This window comes from Crocuta crocuta, unplaced genomic scaffold (assembly GCF_008692635.1).
Source record: "Crocuta crocuta isolate KB4526 unplaced genomic scaffold, BGI_CrCroc_1.0 scaffold3, whole genome shotgun sequence".
Lineage (NCBI taxonomy): Eukaryota > Metazoa > Chordata > Mammalia > Carnivora > Hyaenidae > Crocuta > Crocuta crocuta.
This window is the reverse complement of record NW_027529934.1, coordinates 3,574,581-3,592,083: the sequence shown is the minus strand read 5'-3', so window position 1 is coordinate 3,592,083 and position 17,503 is coordinate 3,574,581. Positions and strand designations below refer to the sequence as shown.

Genomic DNA, 17,503 nt, shown 5'->3' with positions numbered 1-17,503 from the left:
CGCAGGGAGCCCGACACGGGGCTCGAACCCACAAACCGCGAGATCATGACCTAAGCGAAAGTCGGAAAGTCGGACGCTTAACCGACTAAGCCACCCAGGCGCCCCTGGAAAAAAATTTTTAAAGCCTACACCAGGGATATAACCATATTTCCTCGTTATACCATTATTATTTCAAAATATAGATATATATTCATTTGATTTGTCTCTCAACTTCACATTCCTAAAATAGATCACTCATGCTTGGTCAAGTTACCCAGGACCCAAAGGTTCTCAGATCCAAATGGTTCTTTGTTCTTTAAACAATTTTGTTTGGGGAGAATCTTGGCAATCAAATTTCACCCTACTCAAAAAAGTGTCTTGGCTTTTCTCCTCCAAATGAAAATACATTCCATAAATCCCTCATTTCTGCATCACATATATTATATAAATACCTTATAAATGAGTATAGGTTTATACTTAGAAAGTCCTCCAAGTGAAATAATTATTACACAAGATATTTAGACAAAAAATAATTAGACAAAGAAATCATTATTTAGCCTTGGGGGGGGAAATTCTTGTCATAATAAAATAAACTTGAATTTTGACTGCATTTTGTGTAAGAAAGGCATTAGATGATTTGACATCTGTGATCTTTTTTATATTCTACAAATCTATTTGACTAGTGATAAATTAAGGTCTAGAAAGTCTTAAACAACATGCCCAAGGTCATGCAATGGCTGATGTGGGACAAATACTGAAGTTTGGTCATTCTTAATTCTGCCTTACTATTCTAAATCTTAAACTTAATGATGGCCTCATGATATTTTAAGCCATCCATGATCTGGGTCCTAGATCTAATTATCAAATACATAACTATGACATAGAGCACCATGCTTAAAGAAGCAACAAAAGACATGTAAGACCCACTGATGACAAAGGGCAGAAGAGACTACCCTCAAAAAATATATTCATAGCCTATTTGATAAAGTCAGGCTAGAAGAGCAAAGGGTGGTAGTAAATAAATGTCATGCTCGAAAGCTGAATTTTACAGATAGTTTCAGCATGGTTTTTCTGTTTCACTTTTCACCGTCAGCTGTGAGCTGTTTCCAAGTGTGAAATCGCCTAAGAGAGGAAGCAAAGCTGTCATCTGACATCTGGGAGCGTGGAGATTGGGCTGCAGTAAAAAGCATTCTGGACTTCTTCAATTTACACACATATTCACCTATAAATTCTCAAGTCTGAAAAGTATTCAACGAGAAATATCAATGTAAATTCCAAGCATTTATAAAGGCTCATAGTGGAGTGGAAAATAAAGGTGAAGGACACACTCTGATAGGTACCATAACAACTTGTGAAGACTGGAATGAGAAACTTAAGTGACTATATTAGCATAATAACGAACATATAAACAATTTTACTCACTTGCCTTAGATTGCATATTAAACTTCAAGTATAGTCTTTTGTGTTTTATATGCTTAATATTATAGGTTCTATTTTCTGGCTGCTTTTTTTATGATGAGAGTCAAAACTTAAAAAAATACTTTCTTGACACTTTATTCTTCCTTTATACTTAAAATGCTAATAACAAAAATTTATTCTACATTATGGTAAATAGTTTCAATGATAAAGCACATAAAATCCCTTGTGTGTGGAGTACACAAATACAGAAATAAAATCAGAGTAATGACAAAGAAGTCCTCTAGAGAAGAATAATCAATTTACTCCAGTTTTTGTTCTGTAAACTCTCACAACGAAAAATAGAAGAACCTGTCTGAAGGTCTCTTAATAAAGTACTTAGAAGGCCCCCAGCGTGGAAACGAGGCTGTGTCATGTTTGTACTGTCATGCTATGCAATCTAGTCCCACTCTGGGGTCTATTTCTCTGCTCTTTCTCTTCCTAAACTCTGTCCTGTGTATTTCTTTGATATGAAAGGAGCCCATTTACCATAAATGATGGTTATTTAAAATACAACCTTTCTAGAGAATCATTCTGGATAATCTAAGGATACAAAGTGAACCTAAAAGGAATGGTCTCTATTTTGGAAACAGGGCTGGATTTGATCAGTGAATTCGTATTCTCAAGACCCACTTGATAGGCCTGCAGCTGCAGCCATTTATTTGCTGGCTTTTTCACAGATGTAGACAGAGAAAGCTCGTTGGTTTTTGTCTTTTTGTTACTGGACTTGTTTTCCTTAATATAAGAAAGTGGAAACTTTTTTTAAAAAGTTCTTCATGTCGTTGTAGAAACTTGTGAATGTCACATATCCTTGGTCGTAAGCAGTGCTGAAGCGACCATGACTTTTTAAAATCTAAGATCGCAAAGTTGGCAGAAACGCTACTTAAATAACAGAAGGTGATCATTTGCATTTCAAAATTTATCTATCTTGCTTTTCCCCTCAATTAGACCAAAACATGTTGATTCACAGGTTTCTGTGTGTGTGTGTTTTCTTTTTTAAACTTATTTATAGAGCAGAATAATGGCCCCCCTGCTAGTTTGGCATGTGCTCAAGTTTCTGTCCATGTAAATCGAATCTGTTACTGGAAATTTTTCTCAAAATATAAAGGCACATCATCCACAAGATGAAAAGATACACTGCTGATATTATACAGCACAGGGCAGGTGGATAATGTTTTTAGGACAAATATGTGATAAGGATTCCCAGGAGGGAGGAGTGGTCAGGATAGAGGCTGCATGCTGTTTAAACAGAAGTGGATCGTTCTCATCATAATCTTATGACAACTTTACTTTCTAACCAAACATCAGCTGCTTAACATGCCTTAGAGTTACTCGGACAATAATACTAAGGTTAGAGTTGGAAAGTGTAAGGGCAGAGGGATGTGGGAGAGAATTACTAAAGCCCTTAGTGTTTCTAAGAGTAGATAGACTAAAAGATGACTAAGTACTCTGTGTCCTCAAAGTATTAATGGATTTGTGACTTTTAAGCATTGAAATATTAGCATATTAGCATTGCTCCCACCCTTTGAAAAAGAGGAGGAAGCCCTATTTATAGTTTTTAACAGTAGCACTACTATTCACTTTTGAAACAAACAGTAATTTACAATTTTTGGTTCCAATTCCCCTTGCATTGTAAGCAAGGGGTGGGAGAACCCAGACTTAACAGAGTTCTGTAACTCTAGATCATCTACATTACAAGGCTAGCTCTACTTTTCAGTTAAGGCCATTTTGTTTTCTCCTGTTGACAAAACAAATTAATAGGTCCCAAAAATAGAAGAGACTTTCCACATTGTTCAGTGCATGCTATAAAGCTAGAGCAGTCTTGCAACTCACAAAGCTTGGAAGTACAATTCTTTCATGCAAATAATTAAAACAAAGCCCTTCTTCAGACAGCTTTTTTCAAATGTTAGTGAAGGACAACCTGGAAAATGACAGCAAAAATGCATTAATGGTAGACTGCCACCTGCTGGTAAACTATGAGAATTGTGATTTCTGGGGAAAGACTTAAAAACAGGGAAACTGATCTGGATTAAATTCACTGTTCCAAGTAGACAAAATTAAAAGTATCTATTTGTTGATGAATATAGTATAGATTTATTAAACACATATTAAAATTTTCAGGATGTCAACATGCTGTGAATGTTAAAGTAAACATTGCACGTTGTAGAAACAATCGGCTAGAATGCCAAAGTTTTCAGTAAGAAAGTGAAAATAAAATAGGAAATAAGGACTCAGTTATAAACACGAAACAATGCCTCATGAACATCTGGTTTGGATGTGAGGTTTATCCTGCACTTCACTTCTGGATTTAGTAGGTTTCATTTAAATGAACTTCCAGATTTGGGGAACACGGGTGGCTCAGCTGGCTAAGTGTCTGACCCTTAATCTCTGCTCAGGTTATGATCTCATGATTTTTGAGTTCAAGCCCCAGGTGGGATTGTCAGGCTATCAGTGCAGAGCCTGTTTGGAATTCTCTCTCCCTCTCTCTCTGCCCCATCCCACTCAGTCTCTCTCTTTCTCTCTCAAAGTAAATAAACCTAAAAGAACTCCCACATTTAATTTTGATCCTAAAACCTTCAAATTCATTACGATTAATATATGTATTTACATACACTGGCACCTAAGATGTTATTTATCAAATTATAAATGGGAGTGAGTATTTTAAAAAAGAACCAGATAACCATAATAAAGTGATTTCACTATGAAATTATTTTTGTTATCCCATTAACTAAATCGTACTAATAAGGCTTCAAAAAACAGCATATTATCTACTTGAGAGAAACAAAAAATGTAGGCATGCTCTATTGCCCCTAGGAAGAAATAAAAATCAAACACCCCTAATTTGAGGGAAGAAAGAGTATAACAGTAAGAAAAAAAAATCATTTGCTTTGCAAGTTGAAAAACTTAACTACTCCCCAATCCAGGAATAATTCTTAACAATGAAGGTTGTAACTTAAAACAATATAGCTCTTTCAATCCTAATTATAATCACTTCCCATTATGCAGGGAAACAATGTTAGCATCAATAATACACTGGTTAGCTAGGAAGCGTTAAATACTGTATTAATCAACACCTAAGCAGATCATGTCACCATAATCAGCTTGAACCTCCTCTGAAAGCCAGTGGGGTGACAAGTGAAGTAACTTGGGCTATCCAAAGAGGCTGAGAGCTGGGCAAAAGGTGAACGAACTTTGGATTCAAATATAGCCCCATGTGCACTGACAGAAAGACACTAACTCGAATCCAATTCATATGCTTACGTGACCTGTAATTATCAGCAGAGAATCTAACACCCCCCCGAAATAAAGCTCTAATTTTTAAAAAAATAAAGACAATACAGTAAGAGCAAGCAAAATCTGTTGTGTCAAATATGTGGCTCAACTGGCTGTTTTAAAGCAAGAAAAACATGCTTCCTAAAATGTCTCAAAGGCAGAAAGAACTCTAAAATCTGCTGGGCCTGCGAGCCTGGCTCATCACTGAAGTCACAGTATCGCGTTTTTAAAAATTCCATATTCTTTCCACTTTTGTCCTTGGGGATTTTACTCCTTTAGTCAGCTACCTCTCACAGGGAATTTAAAGGTCCTTCTAAACACTGAGAAGTTAAGACATTTCTAAGACAGAATTACCTGTCTCTCCTAAGAGAAGTACAAGTCCATTTAACAGTAACATACACACACACACACACACACACACACACACACACACACACACCCCTCTGGAATATATAATGGTTTTATCCCCACATTTTCTTTTTTGAATACTCAAGAGATACCCAAGTCCAACACCTATGTGAACTGCTAGTGAAAAATACAACTTCTATAAGGAAAAGAGAGACATTGGACTACTTTTTCAAGTGAAACATTTTAAGAGACTGCTCTAACCTGGGGCACAGTACATTCTCTCCATGGCATCGCTGTCACAGGAATCTTCAACCTCGCTCCACCTGCTAAAATACGTTAGCTGAATGTGTCCTAAAAACAAAACGACAGGAGAAATCAAAACATTTTTCTCTTCCATTTTCTGCAGAAGTGAACTGTAATTACTCCTTTTGTAGCTAAAAACAGTATCATTAAGAATAATGGCATCATTAAGTACTAGAAGCTATTACTGGGGGTGAATTTGCCGCACTGATAATGAAGCTCTAGACAGGAAATGAAGATACTAATTACAAGATAAAACGCCTACTCAGTTAATTGGAAGCAACAGCGAATAAAAAGAAATGCATTTGCAAAAGTTCCTGACCTCTATCATTCAATAAGATGTTGTTTGGGTTCAAATCGCGGCACACAATTCCCTCTCTATGTAAAGCATCAAGGGCTACCACCATTTCAGCTGCCCATCTCTGAATGCAGCCCTCAGGGATGTAAAACCTGGAGTTTAGTGCTAATTTTTTATCAAGGTCCTCAAAAATCTGATGTATTTCCTTGTCTCCTTCTAGTGCTAATCCACTCTCTCCCTTAGTCTCTGAGTCTCTCTGAAATAAAGTCAGTTCCTCTTTAGCCAAATCCTCAGTTTGATCTGTAAACAGCAATACTTCTTCAGTTTTTAAAGTGTCTGTGTTTACATTATATTCATGAGCACCTGAGAGTGGGTTAGAAACATGGAATATGTTTTCTTCCATGTTGTTTGCAGTTACTGTCGACTCAACTGTTCCAAGGCCTTGTAACTTAGGATCCGAGCTGTGTAACAAAGACACGTCTTCTGAACTACCATGACCAATGGCTGCTACACATAACATCCCGAGATCCCCCTGCACACTGTGTTTCTCGGCTATGCTGTGGGGTTTAGGCCTGGAGGGATCACTCAATTCCTCTGTGCCTTTTTCCTCACTTGCTTGGCGTTGTTCAGTGCTCAGCCTGAGACATAAAACATCGGGGGCTTCCAACAATTTACTTTCAATTATGCCTATATTAGTCTGTGTAAATGGAGTGGGTCCCATTGCTGCACTGTCCTTGATGGGCTCCAGTTCACCAGGTAGATTTACAAGGAGATCAGGTCTTCCTTCCTCAGTGCCGATGACATCATCAGAAGCAGCATCTTTAAAAGAAATAACTGGGACAGAGTCATCTGAGCCCCTGCTAATGCTGTCCTGAGCTATAAACTCTACCTTGCTTTCGCTAGTACTGAAACTCCTGGAAGTGCCGTCTCCATCTGGAAGAGTGAAAAATGGTTTCAAAGGCTCTGACTTTAGACTATACAATTTTTCTCCAAAATCAAGGCCTAGGAGTTCACTAGTGCTATCCTTACTATCTATTCTAAAGAATTCCATGGGGCTGTTTTTAGATCTACTAAGGGAATCTGACGTTCTTGGAGAACTATCTGCTTCTAGGTCATCATCTCCAGCAAAGAACTTCAGCTCATGAGCTACGTGCTGGGTGCTGGGGCTGCCACTGTCAGCAGCGAGGTGTGCTGGGAAGCTTTCGGTAATTCTGGTATCAACAGCACTCCCTCCGATCTTCATGAAAGGCTCCTCAGTCAGTGACCCTGGCTCGATCTTTTCTTGCCCATATTCATTGCATAGAGTCAAATAACTCGTGGTACACTCTTCTTCTGAACTTGAGCCGGAATCTGGCCATTTTGGAGAGCTATCCTGGCCTTCTTCATCTTGGTTGCTATCATCTTGAGAGCTTGGAGTAAGACTAGTCTTCAGAGGCAGACCTTTAAGCATCGTTCCACCATCGCTTCCTCTGGATTCAAAGCTGCTGCTGTCCTGAGGACTAGAAGTTGGCTGTTGCAGGTGAACTTTATTAAGTGCAGATTTTTTCACTTCCCCGATGTCAAAGCTTTCTTCAGGACTTCTGTTTAGAAACTTACTGATATATGACCAGAGTTTGCCACCTGTGAACAAGTATAACCAAAAAAATTTTTAAGATCCCCAAATTAATGGTTACTTATTGAAGCCAATAGAAAACAAAAACTATTCTAATAATCAGTCAAAAGCAAGTCAGCGATACCCATTAATATCAAGTGTGCTATAAAACAAGTATTTAAATAAAAAAAATTTTTTTTGTGATTGCTGACTGGTGAGTATAGCTTTAAACCTATCTCCTTGATATCAATTATTTTTTAAATGACAACCTATTTTTTCCTTTGAAATTAGTTTAACAAATACAAATATGAAATCCCACAGCTAGAACACTGCTTTAAATATGATTTAGCTGCTGGAACATGTGATTATGTTCTGAGCTGTTTATGTAGTAATTTTTTCAAGCATGGACCCTTGGTCAAGTGGAAAAACATAAATAAGTGCTGCTTAAAACTGTATATACTACAGTGGGGGGGTGGAATCAACAATATTATTCCATTTTGAAGATTAGAGGGAAGATATCGCATCTGGTATATAATTATACCATTATAAATGACATATTAATAACAATTTCCCCATCTTCTCCCTTTCCCATACACATCATGCATGGTAGAAAACCAAGTAAAGCTACTGAGGAAAATTAACTGGGCATTAATGAGGCAAGCTACTGAAATCCTGATTCTATATTCTGATATATATCAGAAACCTATAAAAAGTAAAATCATAAAAATAAATTCATAAAAATCAAATAAACACAAAGTAATCCAATGTTTTACCAGTAACACTCATTAGTTATTTCACTTTATTTTGCTTTTGTTTTAACCATTAAAAACTCAGCCCGTTTTGCTCATTAGATTCTTCGAATAAATGGCTATAATAAGTATCAAACACCTATCAAAGCTTTACTGTATTATGAGAAAAAAGAATAGTTAAATTTGATCCAGAAATCTTATAAACAAAGTATGCAGCAGCATACTTTGTGAAGATACAACTATAGCTTCCAAAAATGGGAAATAATGTGTTAAAAATGAATCCCCTCCATTAACATGGAAAAGGTAATTTTTTTCAGCACATTTTTAATGTCTTTCTTAAGCATCTTATACCAAGGGTAACAATCATAAAAGAAATAATTACTGATAGTCAATTATTGTGTATAATAAACAGGTTGGTGGAAGCATCCAACAAAATCTTTTGTACATTGCCATTTCATTTCACTTTAGAGAAACTTAGTAAATACATAAAGCACCCAGTACTGTGCCTATTATTGAGTAAATGTGCAATAAATGTGCAATAAAGGGTAGTTGTTACAATATTAATCCTAAAATACTCAGACATCTCCTTTGCCAGTGACCTAGTTAACAGTCTTTTCCTATTTCGATAATAATTAATAGTATTGGACATTAGGCCATTTAACTTTTCACTCTCATTTTTTTCTTAGCTAACTTTCTGTCCTCACTAGGTTATTCTTAGTGTTTCATATCTCCCCAGAGTCAAACTAAATTTAAGGGTTCATACTGAACTTTGAAACACCTTTGAAAAGAAGGCATGCATTGATTTCATCTTTTTTGTTTGTTTGTTTTTTGTTTTTTTAGTTTTTTGACAAGAACAGCCACATTCCTCTCCTCACAATCACTTCTGTTGTGGAACCCTACGGTAAAGCCTGAACCGGAATCTGGAATTCTTGTACGCAATCCAACTACAACAACGTGTGTTGTTTCCGGGTCTCCTAGATGGGGGCTACTGTGAGGACAGGACCGTTGTTTTCCTCTTTATCTACTTCCTGCACAGTGTGCAGGACACGGCGGGCATTCAGTTGGTGCTTCTTTAACTCAGATGGTAACTCAGAATGTGATGCGCCAACACAAAGCAGACAGTCGTTGCAACATTCCAGTAATAGCAAGACGCACTAAAATTCCAAGAAAAATTTCATTCATTCTTAGGCCAATTTCATTTGAAATCTAAAATTCAATGTGCTTAAGTTCTTTCGTTTTGTCTCCAAATGACTTCCTCTTTCCGACCTCTAAGCCACTCTCGCACAAAAGCTTTGGACTAAACTTAGATTATTTTTTCCTCCCTTGTTTTTCTACATCTGACAAGTTTCCACGTCTTTAGGGTATGCCCATAATGTTTCACATGTTTCACACAGTTTTCCTCTTCCATTGATTCCTTTGGCCAGTCTGCTCCTTGGAATAACTTTATAGTTATAATTCGATTCCTGCTTTAACTCCTTCCTGTATCACCCTATCGTACTAACTGCTGCCTAGTTAATCTTCCACTTTAGCACAGATCTTACATTTTTACTCCATTCAAGAACCCAAATCCCCTCGACCCACTGAATGACATACCAACTCCGTTGAGGCACTGAACTCCTCAGTAATACAGTGTGTCAAGCTAAGATTTAGTTCTCGGACTCAGCTCATCAAATAATTCATCAGAATTGGATTTCTCCAAATATAACCCATTCTGGGCTTTTGCTCAACCTATACCTACCACTTAAAGAATTTACCTTCTCATTAGTTTGTCCAATATCTGCTTATCAAAATCCCAACTCTTCTTGACAGTCCATCAGAATTTGTTTTCTTTTTACCAATTTTTTGCTATCCCCTCAGCAAATATGACTATCTTCTCTGAATCTTTTATATCCCTTAGTCCCTGTTACAACATTTAAAATATTCTAGTTCACATTAATATTACTTTTATATTTTTATCATCTCCTTTACCAGATTGCAGGGAGAGGATTCTGCCTAGCATGTAAAATAATATGTATTAAATAAATATTTATTACATTGGGTTACAAAAAGATGACATCTTTCCAAGTATTTTGAACACTTGTCAAGAATAAAGGTCTGTAAATATTAATAATGTCATTATATTTTATCATACTTTATTCCTATTTTAAAGCAAATACATGGTTTTATTATAAACAATTTTAAAAAAGAAAAGAAAAACAAAAATAAATAAGTCACCTATAAACACCATTAACTATCTTTTCATTTATTCTCAGACTTTTTATTTGTGACTAACATCACATCACATCATAAAAGTTTTCTAATTTTCATGAGGCTATGAACTTGAATGGCTATATAGCATATCCATGGGATAGATATTATGAGGTATTTAAATGTTCATCTATTGTGGGACATTCACATTTTTTCCAATCTTTTACTATTAGAATTAAAATAATATGTACTTTTACATGGAAGTATTTGACATCTCTGCCAATTTCATCAGGATAGAATCCCAGAAATGCAAGTACTAGATCAAAAAGCATGAATATTTTTAATGCATCTGATAATGTGTTGTGAAGCTGCTTTACAGAAAGGCTGGACGCGAATCCACTCCCGTAAGCACAGTGCACTAATGCCACTTCATAGCAATTTGCCTATACTGGATATTACCAAGTTGACCAATTTGATTAATCAAATATGGCACCTCACTTAATTTCCATTCTTTTCATTATTACACAGAATTTTTAGATGTGATGGTTGACACTTTCTTCATAAAATTTGTGCCTAGCCCAAACAAGCATCCTAAAGTGGATTGTAAAAATGGTATTTTTCAACAGAAACAAAACTGTTTTAGCCCTTCTCCACTGTTTGCTAGGTGCCCAGGTAAATTTAATACTTGATATGGAGCTATGGAAGCAAAAGTTGAGTCCTATCCCATATTTTTTAATCAAGTACAAAATTATGAAAATCACCAAACTTACAAGAACACATTATTTCCACTGAAATTTCTCACCCACAAAAGTTGAATAGGTTTTACTTTTTATCAAGATCAGGCCTAACAGACAAACTTACACAAATGTCAACATTATTATTATAACATGAAAAACATTATCCTTTAAAAAAATCCGTTATTGCCAAATCTCAAAATATAAATAAAAAATACCTAACATATTTATAATTTTTAACACTTTAGAAATATAAATGACACCTTTCTAAGCCCCATTGAAGCATATAAAATTGGAGATATTAGCTATTTTAAGTTATGAAATTAGTAATTCATAAAGTTTAATGAAAACTCTGTGTTTCTCATTAAATTTTAATTCACTGGTTTTCTGAAAGATTGCAAAGAATATTTGTTAAATGGGCTTGGCCAGAATTAGAATCTGACACTAACAGGTCTGATAAAATACTGCTGGAACAATGCTCAAAATCATTTTCCGAACCAGGAATTCCACTTCAAGAAATTCATGTTACAAACAGTTCTCAAAAAAGCAAACAAAAGTATACAAAGACATATATGCAAAAGTACTAGAAACAATTTAAACACCAGTTAATAAGAGAATAGTTAAATAATGATAAATCTATACAACCAAATATTTTTTATTCCAAAAAATAATAGCAATATTTGCAAATATAGTAAAACCTTGGACTGCGTCACTTGCTCTGTGAGTGTTCCACAAGATGGGTAAACATTTCTAATAAATTTTAACTTGATAAATGAGCGATGTCTTGCAATACGAATAGTACATGACACCAAATGTCACATGATCACAACTGAGCCAATGGTTCTTGAAATTCGCTTTGATATACAAGTACTTTGGATTATAAGCATCTTTCTGGAACAAATCATGTTCTCAAGTCAAGGTTGTACTGTACTTACATACTGTTTACCATGTGCCAGGTACTATTCTAAGTGTTTCACATACGTGAATTACTTAATCTTCACATCAACTCTATGAGGTGGATAATTATCATCCCAACTTTACAGAAAAGGAAATGGAGGCACAAAAACATTAAATACCTTGCCCAAGGTCACACAAACTAATAGTAGTCTGACTCCAGATTCCTTGTTTTTAATTATTACACTGGTCTCTCTTAATGCAGACCTATATATACTGATAAGGAAAGTTGTCCAAGGTACATTGTTAAGATGGGGGAAGAAAACAGCCTATAGAACAATATGTAAGATCCATTTTTTTTTTAACTAGACAGGTAGGGAGAATATATTTATACACATAGGAAAATCTCCCCCTATTTCTTGAGAGTGGAACAGGGCATTAAAATGACTAGGAGGAGAGACTTTTTATTTTTATGTACTTCTATACATAGTTCAAATGTATTGCTTTACATATTAGTTTCATAATCAAAACAAAAAAACTAGTTAATAAAAAAAGAATCATTGCACCCCTTGAAACTTCACCCAAGTAACCTGGGGCAAAACCCTTTCCCATCCCTCATCTCTGATGTATCCACATGTGCAGGCTTTTCAATCATTTCTTCTTTTTTTTTTTTTTAATTTTTTTAATATTTGTTTATTTTTGAGAGAGATAGAGAGTCAGAGCATGAGTGAGAGAGGGACAGCGAGAGAGGGAGACACAGAATCTGAATCAGGCTCCAGGCTCTGAGCTGTCAGCACACAGCCTGATGCAGGGCTCAAACTCACGAACCATGAGATCATGATCTGAGCCGAAGTTGGATGCTCAACCAACTAAGCCACCCAGATGTCCCCATTTCCTTCTAACCTAGGCATTCACCTTTTCTCTGACTCAGCAGTCAGCAATTCTGCACTGAGCACCTTCTGTGCACCAAGTATTCTGCTAAATGGGGGGAAGGGATACAGATGCTGAAAATGACAGACATAGTTCCTAATCTTAGGAATTTCAAGTTTTAATGACACACATGGCCATTGACTGAATACAATTATTTTCTCACCTTTTCCTCCCCAAACAGAATTAACATAAGGGATTCATTAATAGGAACAATAAACATTTTAAATCTCTCTCCTAAAAGCCTGTCTACTATATCCAACTGCCCACTCAACACCACCTGGATATTTAATAAGTATCTCAAACTTACAATTCCCAAACTGAATCCCTGATTTTTTCCCCTCCAAATTGACCCCTCTCACAGCTTTCCCCATCTTAATAAATGGGAACTCTCTTCTTTCAGCTATTTAAGTCAAACACCTTGCAAGCGTGTAAAACAGAATCAGGTCAGTTCTATCTTCAAAACAGATTCAGAATCTAACAATCATGCCTTACCACCTCCACCACTAACACTATGCGTGAGCCACAATTATTTTCACCTGCATTGCTACAGAAACTTCCAAACTGGTCTCACTGCTTTTGTCTTTGCCCTCCTAGACTACATTTTCCACAAAGCAGCTAGAGTGAGCCCTATCTTGCCACTCCTCTGCTCAATATCCCTCAATGGCTCCTTTTTTATTCAGAATAAAAACCAAGCTGTAAGACCACAGAAGGAAGATCTGCCCGCCAGCCTCCCCACTTCTCCACATTCTTCCCATTCTGCTCCAGCTGCAGTAACCTTGCTGTTTCTTATGCCCCGAGTACACGCCTGGTTCCGGGCCTATGTGTTCTTTCTTGCTGAGATGCTCTCCCCTTACCTATCCACAGCACTCCCCCCTCACTTCCTTCAGGTCACTGGCCAAACATCCCTTTCTTAATAAGGTGACCACTCTAGATAAAATAGTAACCCCCACCACACCCTCTTGGCATTCCCTTCTCCTTCTTTTATTTAACTTTTCTCCATAGAATTTATCTCCATCTGACATATATTTACTAATGTATTTGCTTATTATCTTTTCTGCTTCTCAGTGTAAGCGCCATGTGGGCAAAGTCTTCCTTGGTTTTGTTCATTGCCATGTTACAACTAAGCCTGTATCCCAGTAAGTGCCAATATATTTCTGACTAAATGAATTAAAAATGGAAGGAAAATCAGTCCAAGAGACTTACATGAATCCTGAATAGTCCTGTAAGCAGGAGGGAGCTAAAGCCACAAATCACAAATATTCAAGCATTCATATTACAGAGAAAACAATTGCTCAACACTTATTTTTCAGAAATAGCTATTTATACATATGAAATTAATGTATTTGTGATTTATGCACCGCCTTCTAATTCACAGAGGTAACAAAGAAAATACCACTCACATGTAAAAGATAGCACACTGCCCATCATACACCTCACCTGATTACTCAAGTGAGCAATCCAAAAAATTCACCTAGATTCCTCTTTCCCTAACCTAGAATCCATCACAGGTCCCACTGAGTCTACCCTCAAAGCATAATGGCTAGAACCCCAGAAGGCCATGCCGCCATCATCTCTTGTCTAGACTACACATTGCTTGTAGGCTTACCTGTTTGTAACCCATTCCCAACAGCCAGAGAGATCTTTTTAAAATGTAAATCAGATCTTGCCACTGCTTTAGATATCCAGTGGGTTTCCAATGCACTTGAATAAAAGCCAAAGTCCTTACCCTTCAGTACAAGACTCCTGCCTATTTCTCCAATAGCCTCATATACCATAAATGCCCTCCCCTACTATACACTCCAACCAAATTGTCTCCTTTCTTGTTCATCAAACATTGTTTTTGCTTTTGATTTCTTACTTAAACTGATCCCTATACCTAGAAAGGGCTTCCCACTTACATCCAAACGGTTGTCATTCAACACTCCTCTTAAATGGCACCTTCCTAGAGCAGGCTTCCTAAAGTAGTTCCCCAGTCATTCTTTTATAGAATTCTCTGTGTTAGAGAGCAGTATAGTCCCTATTATTAGCCGGTATTATCAAGCTTTCTGTTTTCTGTTGGGCTCTCCACAGGAATGTAAGTTTCAAAGGGACAAGCTCTTTTCCTGTGTTGCTCACCTAAGAGAGAGTCTAGCACAAAATACATGCTCAATAAATTTGCTGAATGTTAAATGAATTTACAGTCCCTGTTTGCACTTTAACTTAATATCTGTGTGTTACAAAATCTTCTTAAAATTAAACAACAGGCACCTGAAATGAACGGTCAACAAGAGATCCTCCCTCACCAAGTTTAAAAACTTCCAGGACAAATTCTATGATCACGTAGCCATGCAGAGTCAGGTGTGGCCAACAAAGGAAAAGAAGCTTGGAAAAGATCATCTAAAACAGTGGAATTTAATTGATAAGATTTTCTCAGATTAAAGTAAAATCAGTTGCAACAGCAGCTTTAAGGAGTGTAAGAGAGACTGCGAAGATGGCAGAAGTAAAACGGAAGTGTGTTCTGGAGAAGGAAGAGAAAGAACAGGAAGAGGCTGCAAACAGCAGAGGCAAACTAGAATCGAAAATTTGCCACAGATAATCTCCAACATGAATAATCCACACTGGGTAATAGAATATTGACTATAATTACATTCATCCTACTGACCTTGTTCTAAATTATTATGGATTATTACTACGCAAGTTATTTTGTTCCACACCAGAGGTGGCTGTATTTCGCTATCAGATGACATGACCTCTAATTCAATAATGTCTGTAATGCACTGGTATCCTCAGATAAAAGCTGTCTATAATGTCTGAACAAAGGTGAATTAGTTATCCAATTCACACACGCAATTAACTCTCTTAATACCTGAGAGACCATGGAGCCCCTTCTGAATTTCCTATTAAATACTACATATGGAGGTCTTCCCTCCATCTGTAGTTATCTTGTGCTGTACTTCATAATAAACAATATTAATAGTTTATTGCCCCTGTCAAAAATCTTGCATTAGTTATCATAAAAGACCTCATTCCACAAAGCAATGACTCATTTTCCTGGGCAAATGCATTAAATTCAAATGTCATGCCTATTAGTAAAACATAACACTTCTTTATTCTCAGTAATGTAAAAATAATAATAGCACCTTCGTGAAGTATGGAAAATAATTTAAATTTTTTTTACTATTTAAAAAAAAACACCTCTTAAAAGCCTAAAGGCGATTGTTTATTATGTGGATTTATATTTATATGCTGTATTCAGTCATTCTAAATAAAAGACTATTTAAATTCAGGTATTAAAGGGCAAAAACAAATCAAAACATTGTATTTTTTTGCCACCTGTTCCCTCCACCAAGAGTTGAAATTTCATAAATAGTTTGAAGGCAGGGCACCATGCCTCTGCTTTGTGCCCATATGTGATGCCAATGGCTGAATTCGTAAAAACCCAGATCATAATAACTAGGTAATGTCAAATGTTAAGCAAATACCCATGCATTCTAAAAAAGGAGGTAATTAGTTCTTCAGGGGATGCTTTTTATTTAAGTCATCTAACATTAATGTATCCTTTTTGCAGAGAACACAATAAAACGCCTAAAATAAAGCCTAGCTCTTTTAGCACACACACATTCCCCTTAAAGTTCGCGTTGGAGTAGATCAATTCTGGGAGAAAGCAAGTAGTTATGGATACCTAACAATGTTACTGTAGTTCAAATGACATCTGCTGCTCACCTGGGCTTTCGTTTCCCCTCACAACTCAAAGAGAATGGAGGAACGAGGAAACAGTTTCTTACGTGTGTTTTGTATGTTTTATCTGCTCATGCAATGACAAGAGTAAGAAGGACATTATGGAAACTGAAAAGCTAAGTGGACGACATTCTTTGCTCCATAAACAATTTAAACTACAAACTAACCTTCCGCGTGCTGCAGCACAAGAAATACCGACTCCTCAGAAATGATGTACTTGTGCAGACACACCATGTTGGGCACACAGCGGGGGATGATGGTCTTTCTGTTCCTGCTGTATTCACTGCTTTTCCTTAGACCCTGACAGAGAACAAAAAGGTCAGTTGTACCCTCAGTTGCCTTTGGAGCCTGCTGTGCTCTGTGTTTATCAACCAAACTAATCTATCCGAGTTACTCTGGGCTTCAGAGAAACCACTCATCTGCTGCTCTATGCCCCTCAGTCCCTGGAGGCTCTGCTGATGGCGTCTGGCGTGAATCCAGAGAACGGAAGATGCCACAAAGCTGCCATTAAAATCAATTACATGGGTCAGTGTTTTTATTAGAGATGCTCTCAAACTAAGTCATCAGGATGACACACAGTTATTTCTCTATGACCTTTTCTTAAGTTTTATTTTACATATATAGAGAGATCTTTAAAGCAGTAGACATTGTGAGATCATGTGAATTTCTGAGACACAAAATGTAAGCCTAAACAGCCGATTTAAAATTTTATGCCAAAAACAGTATAAAGATTATTTGAAGTCTTCTCCAAAGGAACAAGGTGTGTAGTTTCTGATGGCATACCCTGGTTTAAAAATCTGGGGAAATGCCAGTGATAAAGTATACTCAGAAAGAAATCTGTTTCAGTATATGCTAACATGACCTACTGCCATGCTGTAAGAATCTGAAAAAAAATACATAAAATTAATCTGAAGTTGATTAACTCTAGATGCTGTGGAAATGATTAAATTAGGATATTTTGGAATATGTACTTTCATATCCATTTCAATTCTGAAATTACAAAGTTGAGGGGTTTTTCTTTTCTTGTCCCTAGAATTGAATTTAGATT

General features: G+C 36.6%; 1 protein-coding gene across 4 annotated transcripts in view; it reads right to left on the bottom strand.

The window, feature by feature from the left end:
- The window catches only part of RPS6KC1 (ribosomal protein S6 kinase C1), a 186,172-nt gene that overhangs the window by 26,008 nt on the left and 142,661 nt on the right, over window positions 1-17,503 (bottom strand). For 3 of the 4 annotated variants that reach the window (XM_077763204.1, XM_077763205.1, XM_077763206.1), the window contains exons 10-12: window positions 16,623-16,755; window positions 5,678-7,273; window positions 5,317-5,406 (exon numbers count right to left, since the gene is read on the bottom strand). In XM_077763204.1, coding sequence (XP_077619330.1) covers window positions 5,317-5,406; window positions 5,678-7,273; window positions 16,623-16,755 — 1,819 coding nt within the window. The remainder of the gene's footprint in view (window positions 1-5,316; window positions 5,407-5,677; window positions 7,274-16,622; window positions 16,756-17,503) is intronic. The other variant, XM_077763207.1, reaches the window with a different exon arrangement.